General features: G+C 41.8%; 2 protein-coding genes across 8 annotated transcripts; both read right to left on the bottom strand.

Annotated features, from left to right (window-relative positions):
* Positions 1-1477: 1477 nt before the first annotated feature.
* Positions 1478-7649, bottom strand: LOC105013381 (forkhead box protein J1-B-like). 4 transcript variants are annotated; one of them, XM_010874875.4, is made up of 4 exons: positions 7120-7649; positions 6786-6863; positions 6282-6606; positions 1478-5799 (listed from the first exon to the last, which is right to left on the bottom strand). In XM_010874875.4, the coding sequence occupies exons 3-4, from the start codon at positions 6573-6575 to the stop codon at positions 4963-4965; spliced, it is 1131 nt and encodes a 376-aa protein (XP_010873177.2). In that variant the 5' UTR covers positions 6576-6606; positions 6786-6863; positions 7120-7649; the 3' UTR covers positions 1478-4962. The 4 variants fall into 4 exon arrangements, with proteins under 4 accessions (XP_010873177.2, XP_019906431.2, XP_010873176.3 ...); XM_020050872.3 differs by having other exon boundaries at positions 6282-6863; positions 7120-7220; positions 7364-7649; XM_010874874.4 differs by having other exon boundaries at positions 6282-6863; positions 7120-7209; positions 7364-7649.
* A 1495-nt stretch (positions 7650-9144) lies between these two features.
* mgrn1b (mahogunin, ring finger 1b) lies at positions 9145-19682 on the bottom strand. Of its 4 annotated transcripts, none has more exons than XM_034295037.1 (16): positions 19303-19682; positions 18779-18897; positions 18482-18570; positions 18177-18323; positions 17532-17649; positions 17332-17419; positions 17127-17170; positions 16773-16820; positions 16509-16577; positions 16133-16292; positions 15779-15888; positions 15393-15607; positions 13177-13331; positions 12043-12153; positions 11748-11793; positions 11440-11553 (listed from the first exon to the last, which is right to left on the bottom strand). In XM_034295037.1, the coding sequence occupies exons 1-15, from the start codon at positions 19388-19390 to the stop codon at positions 11753-11755; spliced, it is 1602 nt and encodes a 533-aa protein (XP_034150928.1). In that variant the 5' UTR covers positions 19391-19682; the 3' UTR covers positions 11440-11553; positions 11748-11752. The 4 variants fall into 4 exon arrangements, with proteins under 4 accessions (XP_034150926.1, XP_034150927.1, XP_034150928.1 ...); XM_034295038.1 differs by having other exon boundaries at positions 17353-17419; positions 19303-19681; XM_034295035.1 differs by lacking the exon at positions 11748-11793 and having other exon boundaries at positions 9145-11553; positions 19303-19681.
* Between the last annotated feature and the right edge of the window lie 120 nt (positions 19683-19802).

The raw sequence follows: 19802 nt of genomic DNA, 5'->3' as shown, positions 1-19802 counted from the left end.
ACAACTTCACCACATCAAATGAACGATGGATGGGGCCATGTACCGTAAAAACTTGGGTGAGAACCTCCTTCCCTCAGCTAGGGCATTGAAAATGGGTCGTGGAGGGGAATTCCAGCATGACAATGACCCAAAACACATGGCCAAGGCAACAAAGGAGTGGCTCAAGGAGAAGCACATTAAAGTCCTGGAGTGGCCTAGCCAGTCTCCAGACCTTAATCCCATAGAAAATCTGTGGAGGGAGCTGAAGGTTCAAGTTGCTAAATGTCACCCTCCAAACCTTGGAGAAGATCTGCAAAGAGGAGTGAGACAAAATCCCTCCTGAGATGTGTGCAAACCTGATGACCAACTACAAGAAACGTCTGACCTCTGTGATTGCCAATGAGGGTTTTGCCACCAAGTACTAAGTCATGTTTTGCAGAGGGGTCGAATACTTATACTTATAAAAAAAATATCAATCAAAAATGTCCCCCCAGCTTATCCCAAGGACCTGTGGGTAACCTTTTCAACTCTGGAGGGACACAGCATCTGGACAAAGGACAGATATACTGATGGTTTAAACAGATAAACTGATGAATAACCCAATGATCTACTAACACCATTCAATGATGACCATAAACAAATACCAGATCTCCCTCTCCTACATTCCTTTTCTTATCTAAACATAGAGACTCAGTACTTTTAACTAGTAACTCAGTTATAGATTTAAGTATACATCAGTTCAAGAATTTCCATAACAATCTGTCCTCTTGATGCCGAATCAACCCTCAGTATCAATCCTTAAACAATATACTCACTAGGATTTCAACTACAATAAAACATTACTGTTTAATTTTTTTTTATTGTAACCAGTACTTCCTATAGCAACATCTTTACCTTTGTTTGTACCATACAACCAGTAATATAACTATATAATTTCTACCGGGATAAACCAAAGGAAAATTCTGATTGGATCTTTTTCCAACACAAACTGAAGAAATTCAATAAGAAGATCATTACAATAAAGACCAAAAAAGATTAAATGAATGAAAGAAAAGTGAAAATGAATATAGAAAAATATAGAAAGATTTGTATCTATCCTTAGGCCCTATCTGAGGGCGTAGAGGGCCCTGACGGTTCCCCACTGCAGTTGTGGTTACTACTTTGAAAGGCAATGTAAAATACATACAATACATTCACCAAATTGTTGAGTGATGATCAATTAGGAACAATGATCACGGTGATAGTTAAAGGCATTTTACCTGTCTGTCAGATGGTTTTGGTACTCAGTCAATGTCAGATGCACTTTGTTGTGATTTTCTTTTTTTTTGATGATCTGTTGTGTATTTTGTATTCATGAGTGGTGAAATATTACAATATAATTGTGTGAACAGTACCTAAGCATCTAAAAAAAAACTGTCTGGGCTTGAAAATGTATCATATAGAAAATTGTTAAAACCAAATTATTTAAAACAAATTCCCCATAATGTAATTTTTAAGCTCAAACAATGCCAGAATATTTTCCAACTATAAAATAATTTCCCCCTCGCAGATATATATTAAATCTAAGTATTCCTAAATTACTTGCAAAGCCGTAATCCTGAAACAGGCCCAATCCTTGACATCTGCAATAAATGGAACTACACACATCACTTCACATTTCTCTGGGCTCAGAGCCAATCCTCTCTAGTCTTTTACTGGTTCATCCGGGTTTTGTTCACGGGTATTTGTTTTTTGATTGGTCAGTATTGATTACTGATTCATAGTCTGTGAGTGCAAGAGAAAGAGCAAGAGAGAAACAGAGAAAGAGATCATTGTGATGAGTATGATGAAAACCTGAGAGGGGAGCAGGTGAGGGAGATGCCCATCACATTTGCCTCCAGCATGCATACACACATCCCTCCATCCTGACAGCTGATTAGGAGAGTGAGGTCCCAGTGTGGTCACCTGGCTACAGCCCAGGTGAAGACAGGTGTACTGTTACCCTGTATTATCCAGTCTGCTGGCCAGGGTAGCCAAATGTCAGGCTTCACAAAGCAGGGAACAGCTAATCAAATAAGAGACCCTCTTTAAGACAGTGATGGAGTCTCTGACAAAGTCATAACACTGCTGCCCGCAGTGGAAACACTCTGCTTCCTATTCATCAGGATTGCAGCGTGGAGAGGGAAACAACTGATGCTCTGTACTTTCAAGGCAGTACACAACTCCAAACAACACATGGTTTTCATTTGGACTACAAGGATGTGGCCGGATGTGCTTGTAATGATCAAGTTACATGTGCAATAGCAAAATCAACTGTCTGAGTTACTGTGGGGGTTACTGAAGGCAAGAAGTCTCCATGAATCTTTCCTTAGTCTTGACTGGACAGGAAGCTATTGCTGACTATTGATTGACCAAAAACGGTCACCTGACCAGCAATACTGAAAAGAATGTAAACATGTTTCACCCGGTTTTCCGATTCTCTGTCCTACAATGTTTTAACTGGACTGTCTCTGTAGGGCCAAGGATGAGCTGAAATCTAGATGAGACTGACCACTTTTGTAGATCGGCAGGAGAACTTATCTGACAGATGTGTGACCTGTGACTTGTATCCTGCTGCTCATCAAAGCCAGAGGGACACTGCATGCCCCCTGCTTTGTGTTAGTGTATACACAGAGAGATCTGAAACCCAAATGTATTAAAGATGGCATTAAGCTGTGCCGTCTCTCCTACATTACGTCAAAATGCCTCAGGGTTGAGACATGCTCTCTGTTCCCACAGCAGCACTTCCATGATCTTGGATAAATGATAGGAAAGGAATTTCTCTACCAAGAGCTCTTTATCACAGCAAACTGGATTGTCAGTCGTTTGGTGTATTTAATTCACCTCATGATAAAGACATGGTGTTTGGGAATCAAGTGGCTTATTCATGGTGATTAGCATTCTAGCATTGCAGGTTGATGTGATTGGATTGTTTCTTCCACACTAAAACATACACCTAAATGTTCTAGAAAGGTTTAGACTCACAGTACATTCAGAAAGTATTCACACCCTTTCTATTTTTCCACATTTTGTTTCGTTCTAGACTTAATTAAACTGTCAAAACTTTGAGTACCTCAACTGAGTAACTGTCATCATTTTGGACACCTACTCATTCATGGGTATTTCTTTGGTTTTACTATTTTCCACATTGTAAAGTATCTCTGAATATGTGAAATAAATATGCAATAACCCACATGGAATCATGTAGCATCCAAAAAAATGGTAAACAGATCAAAATACATTTTATATTAAGTTGGCACCCTTTGCTATGATGGAATTAGGGTAATATGTTATGGAATAATTTGAACATGGGAAACAAGCACCTGTGTAAAACCTTCAAACAGATTTCATTGAATTGAGCCATCGTCCTACACTTAACACATTTTGATATATCTCAGAACGGCATGACAACACAATGGCCCCTACACGCCCAGATCCGCTACACCTCCTCAACCTGACCTGTCACGCCTCCTTAAACACCTGCCTATGAGCTGCTTAAGGTAAAGATTACACAGGCCCACAGACAGAACAAGTGGAACCACAGTTAATTGTCATTTTACGATGAGACAAGCTCTGACTTGCCTTAAGGGGGGAAAAAACAAGACATCCTCTGTATAACATTAAGCATGAGAAGAAAAGTGTTCTGAACAATGGGTTACTTACCACTTGTGTGTGGCTGTGTGTGTGGTTGGGCGCACTTGTGTGTCCACGTGCTCTATGAAAACAAAATGCTCATCATAGAAGACCTACTACACCAGTATGAGTGACTAATGGACCTTTGAACTGGGATGTCTGGAAAGGCTTATAACAAACAAACTCCTAGAGGGAAATAAAAGCACATTTTCAGTAATGTTGAAAGATTGAATTAAAGTGTGTTCTGGCCGGCTGGATTAAGTGTTTTGCTTTGTCCATTTCAGCGTGACCTGGGCTCACACAGTCTGGTCGTCATCAGATGAACGTTTGGTGATATAAGCTCAAAGGGTGTAGACATAGGACATTTCACCAGACCTAGGACATTTCACTAGACCTAGGACATTTCACTAGACATAGGACATTTCACTAGACCTAGGACATTTCACTAGACCTAGGACATTTCACTAGACATAGGACATTTCACTAGACAAAGGACATTTCACTAGACATAGGACATTTCACTAGACATAGGACATTTCACTAGACCTAGGACATTTCACTAGACATAGGACATTTCACTAGACATAGGACATTTCACTAGACATAGGACATTTCACTCTTGGGCCTTCATAAATTGCTGTAAATGTAGTTGTACTTTCTGTGATATTCATAGAAAAACATTAATAGTAGATGATACAACCGAGAGAGATAAAAGTACATAAAACATTTCCTATCAAGAGCATTAACATAACTAAGTACACATATCTTAAAGTCCTCTGTGTTTATTGCATGAATGCATTATGTACAGCCTTTGAATGAATGTTAGGCAGATATTCTAGTCCATTTAAAACTACTTCTCCTCATTCATCAAGTTTAGATGAATCTACTGCCAAAATAATTTACTGAAAAAGGTGATTAAGTCTTTCCATTATTAAACTGCATAATTTGCATCAGCACATCCTTTATTTAATATCTCCTTACAAACATGACTCTCCTACTTAATAATCCTGAGCTTTCCTTTCTGATAATATCTACATATTTGAAGTATAAGAATCATAATCATACAATTTAATAATTGAGCATTTTCTGAGAATAATGTAGCTGGGGAGCCCGCAAACTGCCACACACACGACCCTATCTTGCACTTTGTCTACTACCTACACAATACTGATCATGAAATTAGATTTTATTCTTTTGTCAAATGGTTGCTAGTAAGTAAGTAAGGATGCAAACCATAGTTGATGAAAACTGTGACTCACATGATGACTAGAGTAAAGCTGCAGTGCTTCTTGGGTATTGGGACTGCGGGAGGGGAAGGTGTCACATAGGACTCTACTGTCCCCATGGTTGCATCCTGGTGAAGAAGCATTCACAGTAGTTGAGAGTGTAGTCCAGAGTGATTGGCACTTCCGGCACCTCCTCCTTCAGCTCCTCCCAGGGGTGTCTGTGCTGCTCCTCCGGGAACTGTGTCAGCTCCTGATGCTCCTGATGGCGTTGTGGCTGAACTGCCAAAGAAATCCGTTGCTGCTGCCTCCCTGTCAGGTTTAGATGCTGTTGAACCTCGTCCACACTGTAGCCGCCCGTGGTGTCATGATTCATTCCCGTGGACCAGTGGGTGTGCTGGTGGTCTCCGTCGCCCTGCCACGTTCCTGGGTGACAGCCTGGTCCCTGCGATTCCTGATGGGAAAGCTCCATCTCCCAGCCAGGGGTGTTTACTGCAAGGTTCATGTCTAGGTTATCAATGTCATTGCTGTTTCCATTCAGAATGTCATCAAACACCATAGCCCAGTCTAATTCCCCCTTCAACACCTCTGGTTCCCTGAGATTTGATGTCAACAGGGTTGACTTATGGACTGTTGCCCACTTTGTGCCACCGCGTAAAGGTTTGTGCCCAGCGCCTGCCCCCCTCTGGGACACTCTCCGATGGGCCTGGGTGCGGTCCAGGTGGTGATTCTGGGTAATACGGTTCTGGGATGATTGATGGTTCTTGCTGTTTTTCTGGGTGTAGAAGTGGGTGGCAGGCATCCGGCGGCGCCTGAAGACCCCATCGACAGACAAGTCTGCATGCTGAGAGTCGATCTGCCAGAAGCCTCCTTTCCCTGGTTCATCCTTCCGCCTGGGCACCTTCACGAAGCACTTGTTCAGAGACAGGTTATGACGGATAGAATTCTGAGGACAGAACAGCAGTATTCATGTGAAGATAAGCCAATTTAATAACAGATGATACATAATTTGTGACTTGACAATCATTATTATCACATCTTTAATGTGCATTCCTGGAACAAATAACATTCAGCTACAATGTTCTTCTAAATCGCGAGTCTAAATCATTTTAATCACAGAGATTCAAAGAGATCAAACAAGCAATAACCAAAGATTTGGTCGGGCAACCGTTCAGTTTCTGGTCAGATTCTCTAACCACTAGGCTACACTGCTGCCCCGTGATCCAATCAGAGAGTTAAAAAGAAAGCAATAACCCATGATTATTATTATTGGTATTATTAATGGTAACTGCAGAATGGATTTTTCATACAACATCAAAATACCTGAGGCATTGGTTGCATGCAGGCTTTACAAACGTTGTCCCCCCATGTCTGCTGTACCTTTCTCAGGTCTGATCAATTGGGTAGATGACAGACTCAGTCACTAACCTGCCAGCTGGGCTCAGCATGTCTGTAGTAGCAGAAATTCTCTTTGATCCAATTATAGATAGCAGACAACGTGATCTTGTTCTGTTTGCTGGCCCGCATAGCCATGCAGATCATCGTGGCGTAGGAATATGGAGGCTTCACCTGATGGTTTGTCATATAGTCTACTTCCTCTGCGGAACGGGCTGGGACAGGGATCTGGTGGTCGTTGTTGTGCACTGTTTGGAGAAGCAAGGAGTATCTGGTCCTGTCCGCTGAGGCACGGGAGGTGATGGGATTGCCTGTGCTTTGAGGCATGCCGGTGGCTGCAGTTTCCCCAGCAGATGGACTGTGTGGGGAGTCGGAGACCTTAGAGTGTGGTTGGCTCTGCCAGGACAGGTGGTACGGCTGGCAAGTGGAGCCCGGGAGACTTGCAAGACTCGCACTAAGTATGGAGTAGTTCTGGAGCCATTGAAGGCTGGTTAGACTGTCATCCAGTTGCACTGAAACATTCAAACTGTCACTTACTTCTGGGAGATTTATCCATTCCTCCTTAAATCTGGTGGACATATCCTGACTTGGTAGCACTGGCATTGTTGACCTTCCCTGTTTGTAAATGAATTCATTAATAATAATCAATAAAAAATTATAATAATCTGTATTAAATGTTTTACTGGTTGCCATTCCCTTTGAATCTTTTCCGTATTGGTATGACTCCGTATTGATCAGCAGATTTTTTTATTTACACTATTTACAGATGTTTTCATTTACAATATTTATTTTACAAACTGCTTTCTAATATATATATATATATTATAAATTAGTAAATTATTAGGCTAATCACCATAAGCAGTCAAATTACCTCGTACTCCGCAGCACCTTTTGAGGGATCACCAGTGTTTTCATATGGTAGCTTACGGCAACCTGTTGCAAGTTGTTGTGATGTCCCTGACTGGAGAGAAACTGCTTAGAAAATAAACCCAAGAATTACAAAATGTGTCTGTGTTTCCGCATAAATTCCGATCGTGTTGTTGTGTAATGATAATGCGATACGGTGTGGAGCCAGATTAGGGAACCACAGTAGTCTGCCAAGGTTTTTAATAGACCTTAACTGTCATGACGCTGATTGGCTCCGTGGTTTCCAGGTTTTTTCTACTGTTCCTTTTGTGTATTTATTCTTTCTGTTCCCCAATCCCCAAAAAAGGATCCCCAATAGCTGCTGCTTCACCTGCCGGGTCCAAAAATGATTTGAAGTACAACACAAATAAAATCACATACAAATACATAACACATTTTTCTCAGTGCAGACGCTTCCATCCAGAGCGACTGTCAGCAAATTAATCTCAAAACAGGCATGCAAAACAATCACACTAAAACGTTCACTATCGTAGTTGTAGGCTATCAATCATAAATCACAATACAAAAGATTGCAAAAATTCTTAAATACAATTAATATATCAAAATTAATCAAAATGTTCATAAGGATATTATTTAAACGTCAGCGACTCTAAACACATATGTTTACATATATTATTAAATGGTATATTAATAATCAAATGGTCAACATTTTGGCAATCTGCATGGAACAAGGATGAGAAGACGTCAGAAATTAAGCAGTTCTACTACTTAAGCAACATAAAATATTTAATAATTTCAGATAATGAATGTATTGCTAATATATTGTAAAACAATTGTCTTTCAAGGTTATACAACAGAGAACAGCTTTTGCTATAGATATATTACAAACCGTCCTCCATACTTATATAGACAGTAGCGGGCAAGTTCAGGCATACTGCCACCTGGGATGAAATTAGATAATTTGACACTTGTGTTTAGCGACATCTACTGGTTATTGATGTTAGGTTCTTGCGGTTGCTGCCTTCACTGTCCGCCACGATGATATCTGGAAGGCCTGTGATTCCCAGCCGCTATAAACCCATTAAAATATATTAAATTGTGACTCTCATTATAAAACGAATCCTCCACATCCTCTAGTCGAAATAAACCAAGTAACAATTAGCCTACATTTATCAGGTGTATCATATTATACATGTGTCTTGGAAACAAGAGCACTTAAATAATTAGGGACTGTGGATTATTTACTTAATTTAGTTTGTCCTATGAAAGGTAATGCGGTGCTTTGGGATTCCAGTTCTTTGAAGGGGAATAATGACAAATTTCTTTGAGCAATGAACTTTGACAGATCTTAGATATTTGTTGTTATTCCTTCAACAGCTCAACAATCATATGTAATGTAAAAATTGTTACACTGTTAAACTGACTTAGGGGTTGGAGGTTGCATCATTCGTGGGGAGGACATGTTCACACTTTTTTTCATTAGCAGTTCTGATTCCATACAAATAATATGATCGTAGTGACTGCACATATATACATTTATTTGGGTATAACTGCAGAGAATGCTAACGAGATGCATTGTATGCACATGCTGGGGCTATAATGTAGGACATGGCCCAACCCTGATCTAGGAGGGCTTCTATCCTGTAAATCAAAGGATCCCAGCTCTGGTGCTTTAGTACAGCCAACAGCACACATTTTAGTTGTAGCCCTGGACAAGCATACCCAATTCAACTCAATCAGGGCCAGATAATTAATTTAGAAGTTGACTCAGGTGTGCTTGACTCACGGCTGAAGGCTAAAAACCTTTTAAAAGGTACTGTTGGGAGTACTCAAGGACCAGAGTTCGGAACCACTGCTGGGAATTTTTTCACACCCAAATCTATTTGATTCTAATAATAAACTGGAAGAAAGGTGAAACCAGCTTAGTCACAACTGGGGTTGGTGAGAAAACCTAAAGGAAGCTGACCAGGAAGAGCAACCAAATACAAGTTAATCCCGGATGAATGGAAAACAAGCAGGAAACATGCAGTTATCAACAGAATTCCACATAATATTTATTTTATTGTTACTCACATGCAGCTGTACACGCAGGGACAGATATTAGGTTATGAATCATGAAATCTGGTGTAATCCTGGATACCAGGTGAATAAATAGACACAGAAACAAGGCACAGGTGTATCATCAAAGTTAAGCATGGCACATCATTTGAGTCATAAACATTAACATTACTAGTCCAAAAGCCCCTTGAATAACGAACTTACATGCAAAACATAACCTGATGATTAAGATGCCATGTCTGAAGATATTGCATTAGTAAAATGGTTACGAAGCATTAGGTTTATTACTCCTGGGACACAAGGTTTACAGAAATAATAGCACACAAGTCAGACCATACAACAACAAAGTCTATTGTTTATGTACTTTTTTGTTGTTGATTATATGTATCAATATAAGGAATAAACAAATGTAATTGCTGCACAGTTGGTTTTAACAATTGTTTATTAATAACAAGAATAAGGTTTATTTTAGCTCACTAAAAGAGAATTTCCTTTTTCACTCAACCCAATGTTAGATGGTTCCTCAACCTAAAGGAAGCCGGAATGAAGTCAAGAGAAAGCAAACCATGCCCCATTTTCTATAAACTAACTTCAGCTATCGCTAGCAAAAAAACATATGGAAGTAATGGGGGTGTGTTCCTCAAGGTTGAACAGGCCGTAAACACACATTTATAATGCCTGTTTAAAGAAAACCGTTTCTTATAGCTATAGACTACCCTCAGTTGAGGAATCATGTAACATCAGGTTGAGGAAAGGAACCTCCTCTTTAAGCATTAAGTATAGAAATAAAGGTAATATTTTTGGCTCTGTACATCAGCCACTGCAAATCAAATACAATAAACTCATAGGCCCGTACATTTGTATCCTCCGGCATTTACAAAAACACATAATACCCAATGCAACAAGCAGAAGCTCTATCTTAATTGTAGGCACAGAGATCTATATGCATGGTGCTACATGAACCTCGAGATACTGCAAGTCACGGCAAGGCAATTAATATGCCATTATGACAAGCCACAACAGAACTGTACAGAGATCTGCGATTAACAAGGTTTGTTCAATACAGTCAACATAGCGCATTGGATTGTGGAGGGCTCTATCTATCTTTGTGTTTAGCTGATGTCGGGTCTAAAGCTGGGCTATGTACACACAGTAGTTGTATACTTACTAGTCCTGTTATCTGAATCAGCAGATTTTCTTCTATAATACACAAATATACAATTTAGCAAATTACTACAAAAGAATATTCTAGTACAGTATAATATATAGGGTATCACATAATTTACTATAAAAACACTCAAATGTAAATGTTTACGGTTGAAGAATGAAATGCTTGGACTTCTAGCTACAGTATGACAAGGGCTATGAAAAGCCCTTAAAACGTTTAAAATGATTAGAAATGTTTCGGAAAAGGAAGTTTGCTTCCAAAAACATCCCTCTTGTCATACAAGAAGCAAGAAAAGAAAAAAAATGTACAAAACATTATTAGTTATTCTGATGAATTAAACAGGAATGACATTAGTGCACTCTAAAACAATTAGTGTCAAGCAATAATTAGAGTAGAGTTAATTGAAAGTGAGTGTGCTTCTAGCACCACCATTTGGGGTAGTGATCCTCAACCTCAGGAATTCCACATTTACATTAGCATCATTTTGCAGACACACTCATCCATGGCAAATTACAGCTGCAATTAGGGTTAAGAGTCTTGCTCATGGGTGCAACATAAGCCTTTCCAACTTGTTAGCGTGAGGATTCCAACCAGCACGTTGTTGGTTTTCTGGCCCACATAAACCCACCAGGCTCTCTGCCACATTCCTGCAGCGCATAAAAATGTCTGCCACTGCACCACTTAACCACAATCCCACCTAGAATGGACAAACACAAATAAACACGCCGAACTGTATTATGTAATGCAATCAAGGTATAGTGTGGATTGACAACTTGCTTGCAGTACTACGTTCAAATCGATACAAGCCATGGCATCACAGGTGACCAATAAAGCAGAAGAGTGGGAGCAGAGCAACAGGGCTGAATCCTGGGAAGCGATGGGTGACGGAGCAGACAAGACCGTGGCTAAAGTACCAATTCTCCACCCCACTGTCTAACGGTGCATTGCCTACCCCTTGAAATGACTGGATGGGTGTAAGCGTTGGCTGACGGGGAGTTTTCACCCACGGTTTAATCCCTGCGGGGGACGTGGTGAAAGCACCCGCTTAAACAGAAGGGCGGACAAATGGGACTTGGTCAGGGGGGAGAGTCAGGCTGGGTTAGGGCTCATGTTGCTCATCCTCCATGTGAAGGCTGCTGGGGGGACACAGGAGAGGCTGGCTGGAGCAGTTGGTGCTCTCACTCTTCAGGCTCTCCGTTGACTCAGACGACCCTGGACACCAGGAGAATGATCCAATCAGCGTCAAACGCTCAGACGGAGACCCGTGTGTGATGCATCTAAGATTTTGCATACTCAGGGTCGCGCTGACACCATAACACTGCTAAACTAGAATTTAAAACATTTGTGTTTTCTTTGAGTAGAGCAGGGAAAGAGCAGAAGTGGACAGTGCAGTTGAGGCTACATACCACAATTATTCCTCCATACCAATAGAGCAGGCCTCAGGACCTTCAGCTGCCCAAGGCAAGGGACAGGTGAAGGGACAGCAGAAACAGAGAACAGACAACAGCACACAGGTTAGATGCAGAGGACTGAGACGGAAAGCCATGGAGAATTAAAGTGGAAAACAGCCAAAAGGTGGTATATCCACAATTAACTTAATGCCTTAACTGATGTCAGCATTCGCATCCTGGCAAACATATACCCTGGCATATGCATGCACATAGACACACACGCATGCCAGGGGCTTATTAGATTTCCCACCTGGCAGAGACAGGTCCCCAGGTGGGTCACTCTCTGTCTTGGTTAAGCTGCTGTGTTCACTGCTACAGTCCTGGAGGATGTCTCTCTCACCTCCTGAATGCATCCTGTCCTCTGTACAGCCCGATACATGAGAAGAGACTAGGTCAGCATACATTTTCCTACCTTACCTCCCATACTGGGACGATGAAGCCCACATGCACAGGGCAGGAGGGGGGTCACTGAATGGTTTGTGTATGGAAATATGACTCAAATGCTCTGGCCTTTTGCAGTCACCAGGTCCCAACCCAACTGAACCACCCAATGAGGGAATCTTTTTTTGGAAGAATGGTGTTCCCTCCCTCCTGGAGAGTTCCAGAGACTTGTACAATCTGTGTCAAGGTGCATTACAGTCGTTCGGGTGGCTTAAATGCGCAAAATCAACACAAAGTCTGGAAAAAGCATTTTCCACCTGCTGTTTGAAGTCTTCTGATTTTACTAAAACCTACACTCAAGTTTCTGGTTATGAGCCAAATAATATTTGTTAGAATTTGTTTCTGACGCTAGCAACATGTATTAACAATAGCTAGCTATCGCCATTGTGAGGAAAAATACACTGTATTACAAAATGGACACGATTATTAAAACCCTGTAGCTAGTTAGTAAATCCACATCAGCGCCAATGTTATTGGAGTGAGGAAATATTCAATTTTTCTTATTTCTTTGGAAAATCACATTTGAAGATTGGTAAAGCGTAGTACTATTAGTCCCAGCAGACTATAAATGCTTTTTGCACACTATGAGTAGCCAATGAGGAGGACTCGTAATGAAACCTTGATACACACCCCAGACCTCCTGTTCTGGACATCTGCAATACAGAATGCCATTATGAAGACACAAAGCTGTTGATCACACACCGTGTTGACATAGGCCTGGTAGACAAGGGAAAAATACTTCTCTGACAGGAAAACTGTATCAAGAGCTTTTTGCTCCCATCTTCTACATGTTTGACCCAATTTAGATGTGTTTCAGCTCACGTAACATATTTCGGGAATTGACCTCATGACATCCCAACATGGATGTCGCAAAAACCAATGACTTCAAGTCAAACAGCAGTTGGGGAGGAGAGCTCGGATAAAGCCCGGGAACAGAACCCACCGTCGGGGGAGGCGAACTCGGGGTCGTGGTTAGCCGCGGTGACCTCAGTGGGAGCGGGGCTGCTGGAGAGCAGCGTGTGAGGCTGGGCGTCAGACAACTCGGACAGCTTCTCCTCATCCTCCTCCTGGATTGGCGATGAGGGCGATCTCAGGGTGCTGCGGGTGACAACAGAAATGCACCCATGAACACACACACTCGCCACTGTATTCCCTTCCTGTGGGTCGGCACGACTCAGCAATGTCAATCGGATTGGTTGCCAAGGACGTGCAGCCTCATCAGTATGTGGCATGGTGCTGGACAGAGGAGAAGGGGACAACCTCTGGCCACAGATAACCACATTAACTTGCATAAGGAGCCTCTCTGGCCCTGGGCCAGGCATTACCCAAGGTGATGAGCCATCAATTCAGAGGCCAAGCCAGCGCCATTTAATCTGCCAAGGTTATTAACTAGAGATATATATAGAGATATATATAGATATAGAGATCTCTCTCTCTCTCTCTCTCTCTCTCTCTCTCTCTCTCTCTCTCTCTCTCTCTCTCTCTCTCTCTCTCTCTCTCTCTCTCTCTCTCTCTCTCTCTCTCTCTCTCTCTCTCTCTCTCTCTCTCTCTCTCTCTCTCTCTCTCTCTCTCTCTCTCTCTCTCTCTCTCTCTCTCTCTCTCTCTCTCTCTCTCTCTCTCTCTCTCTCTCTCTCTCTCTCTCTCTCTCTCTCTCTCTCTCTCTCTCTCTCTCTCTCTCTCTCTCTCTCTCTCTCTCTCTCTCTCTCTCTCTCTCTCTCTCTCTCTCTCTCTCTCTCTCTCTCTCTCTCTCTCTCTCTCTCTCTCTCTCTCTCTCTCTCTCTCTCTCTCTCTCTCTCTCTCTCTCTCTCTCTCTCTCTCTCTCTCTCTCTCTCTCTCTCTCTCTCTCTCTCTCTCTCTCTCTCTCTCTCTCTCTCTCTCTCTCTCTCTCTCTCTCTCTCTCTCTCTCTCTCTCTCTCTCTCTCTCTCTCTCTCTCTCTCTCTCTCTCTCTCTCTCCACATATATACACACACATATATACACACACATATATATACATACACTTACCTAAAGGATTATTAGGAACACCATACTAATACTGTGTTTGACCCCCTTTCACCTTCAGAAATGCTCTACTGGGTTGAGATCTGGTGACTGTGGGGGCCATTTCAGTACAGTGAACACATTGTCATTTTCAGGAAACCAATTTGAAATTATTTGAGCTTTGTGACATGGTGCATTATCCTGCTGGAAGTAGCCATCAGAGGATGGGTACATGGTGGTGATAAAGGGATGGACATGGTCAGAAACAATTCTCAGGTAGGCCGTGGCATTTAAACAATGCCCAATTGGCACTAAGGGGCCTAAAGTGTGCCAAGAAAACATCCCCCACACCATTACACCACCACCACCAGCCTGCACAATGGTAACAAGGCATGATGGATCCATGTTCTCATTCTGTTTACGCCAAATTCTGACTCTACCAGCTGAATGTCTCAACAGAAATCGAGACTCATCAGACCAGGCAACATTCTTCCAGTCTTCAACTGTCCACTTTTGGTGAGCTTGTGCAAATTGTAGCCTCTTTTTCCTATTTGTAGTGGAGATGAATGGTACCCAGTGGGGTCTTCTGCTGTTGTAGACCATCCGTCTCAAGGTTGTGTGTGTTGTGGCTTCACAAATGCTTTGCTGCATACCTCGGTTGTAACAAGTGGTTATTTCAGTCAAAGTTGCTCTTCTATCAGCTTGAATCAGTCGGCCCATTCTCCTCTGACCTTCAGCAATAAAAAGGCATTTTCGCCCACAGGACTGCCGCATACTGGATGTTTTTCCCTTTTCACACCATTCTTTGTAAACCCAAGAAATGGTTGTGCGTGAAAATCCCAGTAACTGAGCAGATTGTGAAATACTCAGACCGGCCCGTCTGGCACCAACAACCATGCCACGCTCAAAATTGCTTAAATCACCTTTCTTTCCCATTCTGACATTCAGTTTGGAGTTCAGGAGATTGTCTTGACCAGGACCACACCCCTAAATGCATAGAAGCAACTGCCATGTGATTGGTTGATTAGATAATTGCATTAATGAGAAATTGAACAGGTGTTCCTAATAATCCTTTAGGTGAGTGTATATACACACACACACACACAATTCATATTAGGGCTGCCCCAAAGTAAACAATAAATAAATAATTGGTTGACAATATCCAGCATTTGGATTACCTGTCAGGTGACTTGCTGACTTTCCCCTTCTGCAGAGCCCCGTCCACAGAGTGATCTGGAGAGCCCAGTGTCCGGCTCTCCCCTCCTAGGCCCCCAGAGAAGTTGATCTCATCATACAGGGGCGCGGAGGGAATGCAGGGGGACACAGAGTGCAGGCCGTTCAGGGCCTCCAACAAAGAGATGGGCTCAAAGCCGGGGGGAACAGAGTCTGCGCTCTTGGAGGGACAAAAATATCAGTCCTAAGTCTAGAGTACTAGTAAGTTAAGGTCATTTTCTTTAATGGGTGTGGATTTTTATAGTCATGGAGTTCAGTAAAATACAAGCACAATGAGCAACTATCCTCGCCGCCAACCGGACGCTCAGTGTAAGAGCAGAAACTGACTTACTGAGTGCTCATCATGGTCCATGGTCTGGGCCAGGACCGGGCTGAAAGACACCGGGGACAGCGCCCCAGGCTTCTTCCGCACAGCTCGGATCTGCAGCAAGGCTCGGAAGGCTGCAGACAGAAACAGACCAAACACGGATTACACTATGCATTGTCCAACAGGAACAAATATCCACTTCAATGTCAACTTTACACTGTTTTCCTTTAGTAAATCGGCGACTACACTGCATCTACTCCTACAGAGACATTGCCGGTTTCTCTGCGCGTTGAAACAAGGCCATCTGGCAGGTTTATTTCCTATTAGCTGCGGTAGGAAATGAGGCATGGAATCCCAGCTGGAAAGACGGCCCCTTACGCAGTCTGCAGATAGGACAGTTGTTGGCCTGGTAACGCAGGGTGTCCGCACAGGAGTTGCAGAGACACAGGTGTCGGCACGGCAGGATGAGGGTGTCCCGGAGGTCTGACAGGCACACAACACACTCGTTACTGTTGTCGCTGTTCTCATCATCTGATGGCTGCAGGCAAAAAAAAAAACATAAAAACATTTGTTAGAGTGATGAATATGCAGCAAAGAAAAATTTTATAACCGTGTCTAAAACCTTTGAATATAAAGATGTGTAATAAGGTGCTTCTTGTGGGAAGGATTGCATTACGCAACACCTGTTGCAAAGTCATTTTAAACTAATCTACTGTATGGATCTAAAAGGGTGTTGGCAAGTTAGAGAAATAACCTTGGTCTCTTGGTTGTTTTTGTTTTCAATTCCGTAGATCTCCTGGAGCAGGTAGCTCACACGATCCACCTATATAAAGCAAACAGTAACAAGATGAGGCCACGAACACACACTGATGGAAGGAGAACAGAGTAGCTGGAAGTCCCATTGGGAATAGAGATGGAAGGTAAAACAGTAAGGACATTAAGTTAGATATGTTTTTAATGTCAAATGTATTTGTTATTCAGGCATTTTGAGCAACAGAAAAGACAGGTATTTACTTACAATTTGTTTCTGCTTCAGAGGCTTGACAGAGAAACTGCCATCCACATGCTGGAAATGACAAAACGGTGTTTAGCCTACTGAACATGTTTCATTTAATATGTGGAAACATATGACCGTTTTTGTAGTGCATAGGGTAAATAAGAGTAAATAAGGTTGAGCTAGATTAACCCCCTTTAACAGAGAAATGAATTCAAAGAATAGGAAAGTTAGGAAATAGGAAACCTTTTCACAGCCTGGATAGTCAGTTCAAAACAAAAAGGTGGGTAAACTATCATTGTATATGGCATGAAGTAACTAACGCAAATGAGTCACCTTGAAACACTGAGGCCTGTAAGACAACAACTGGCAACTTACTTTCTCAAAAGCTGCCAGCAGAACATGTGCATGTCCCAAGCAATCTGGAAAAAAACATCTAATTAATAAGCGATGGCACTACACTGTCTATATACAGAATGTCTCATGTAGCACAAGCTATTCTGACCGAGAGGAAAGACAATTGCCAGTTAAGATTTGAACTACGACAGTCCTGATTGCACATCTGGAGAACATTTCATCTCACCATGTGGCTGAGACAACCTACCATCCCCTTCATCCACCACAGCTTGGATTACCATGGGGAAAACACCTCGGTCCAGGTCAAAGTTCAGCTGTAAAGCAGTAAAAGGAAGACAGCATACAGGTGTGAACAGAAATGTTGATTAACGGTCAGCTGGTAATGACAACCAACTGGACTGACTGCTGGTGCTGGCAGGTACTCACATCCTCCTCCTTCCAATCGGTGAAATCAATTTTGAAAGAAGGCAGGGAGAAATGTTGGCTCACACCTCTTTTATAATGTACAGTCTCAGAAACCAAGGATGGATCCTTTGGGTTATACCTACACAGACAATAATGGTCCTTTATTAGACAGCCCGTTTTGCTGTCCTACAAATGCAGTTGAAATTCACCAGAAATAATGAAAAGGCTAATCTGACTTAAATAAAACCAATATCAGCATTTCCCCTGTTTATGTTCACGAAGAAGAAGTATTCATCCTCTAACTTCAGCAAAAGCTATCACATTCATTGCCCCTTCAGACAATCTGCGTATCCATGGAGACTGGCGGTTGCTAAGGTTGCTCTGTTCCCTGTCTGCTTTCTGCAGACTGCCTTCCTATGCTGTACTTTGGCTATCAGAAATTACAGGCACTAGCATATCATGTTATTTTACAATCTGTGTTCTAGGTAAATCAATCAATATCACAGAACAGGTTCAGAAAATTAAGCAATATATTATAAAATGACAATGTCAAATATTTAATTGCATTTAGATGTTTAGGAGCCAGGCTCATTAGAAGACTAGTTGCTTATTTTTATTGCTTTTTTAATCCATGCAAATGTTAGGGTTTCTGAATTCAAAGCTTACACTGCCATCCCATTGGAGAACTCTTCAAAGGCTTGGCAGTAAAGGTTGATAGCCACACGAGCATCAGCATCAAAGGTGAACTCCACACCATACAGAACCTTGGGCTTTCCTCCTTCCTCTAGAGGAGAGTCAGTGTCATCCTTGTACCTATCAGACAAGCAGACAGACAAAAAGATCACATAAGTTGACGACACTAAAGCTATAATTGTGCTTTAGAAAAAAAAAATACTAAAAGACCACACTTGTGAATAAAAGGTTAACCTCAAAGTAACATGATGGGGATAAGACCATGGTTTCTTTCTTACCTGACCAACCGTAGAGAGTCCTTCCTGATATTGACCAGACTTCTCAGGGTCTTTACAGGCTCATGGGGTGCTGGGGTCACATACGGGAACTAAGCAAATGTGAGACATGACAACTAGTATAAGAACCGCTCAAATGCAGTTAGATAATTTTATTTTTACCAAATGATTAAAGTGGGAATGTAATGTTTGGCAAACAACTATTACGGGTTAAAAAGAATGTACATTTACCAGAATAAAACATACAAGATGGACCAAGATAGGAGTATGGCATTAATACAGCAGAATTTTGTTTCTTACTTGCACAGGCCTATTTCCAAGGAAGTTCAAATCCATGTTTTCCCCAAATAGGTATCCCTCTGGATGTGGAGTGTCAAATTTCTCCCCTCCCATGAAAAAATGACTAGCAAAATAATTTCCTGAAAAACAGAAATTCAAATGTAACTATGACTTCGGATTTGCTATATTTCGAACCATACAATAGAAGATGTAATTAGAAGAGAAAGCCTGTCGAAATTATAATCAATACAAAAAACAGGGCACTTCTGCTCAAAAGGGCATGGGAAAGGTTATTGATGAGGTAATCCTTAGCTTAGTACTGTATACACATACTCTGAAATACAACAATAGATCCCCAAAAAACGGATATCCCTTTACTTGACTACGGACCATTGGTTTATTATTTAGGCAAACAGTTAACGAATGTACAGTACCAGCGTATTATGGAGCACTGTTTAGCTAGCTAGCTAACTAAACTAGAGCTGGAGTTAAGGTGTCAATACAAAATAATACAGTGCACAACAGTAGTAGCTAGCTTTATGTACCTGACTTTGGTGGAAATCTGTACGCAGAATTCGCCTGGATATCAATATCCTCAACACCAGCGATTCTCCGACTAAGAATCGACCCCATATTCCTTGTTGTTGTTAGCGAGCTACGCGTTACTTTGCTAGCTAGCCAGCTAATCAATTCGCTAGAGCTACTTGTAAATTAGCTAGTAGTAGCAAATAGCTCAAAACCAGCTAGTATGGTATTTATCGCCCAAGCTAAGGGCCAGTTTATTAACACGTTTCAGAGTTAAAAGCCAGTTAGCTTATATATCCAATTGTGTGACGCTAACTTTAAGAATAACGATATAATCAAGGATAACTTGGTGTACTTGCTGTTGAAAATAAACACAAGTAGCTAGCTAGCTGGCTGTCTGTCTGTCTGTCTGTCCCAATGTCCTCGTCCAAAAGTGTAAAGTATGATTGGCTGAAATGACGCCAATGACTGCATGGTGTTAGGGACTTGTAGTTATTTCTGTACTTGAACTGCTGATGGC

This window comes from Esox lucius, chromosome 11, assembly GCF_011004845.1.
Source record: "Esox lucius isolate fEsoLuc1 chromosome 11, fEsoLuc1.pri, whole genome shotgun sequence".
In the NCBI taxonomy this organism is placed as follows: Eukaryota; Metazoa; Chordata; class Actinopteri; order Esociformes; family Esocidae; genus Esox; species Esox lucius.
This window is presented reverse-complemented; position numbering and strand designations above follow the sequence as displayed.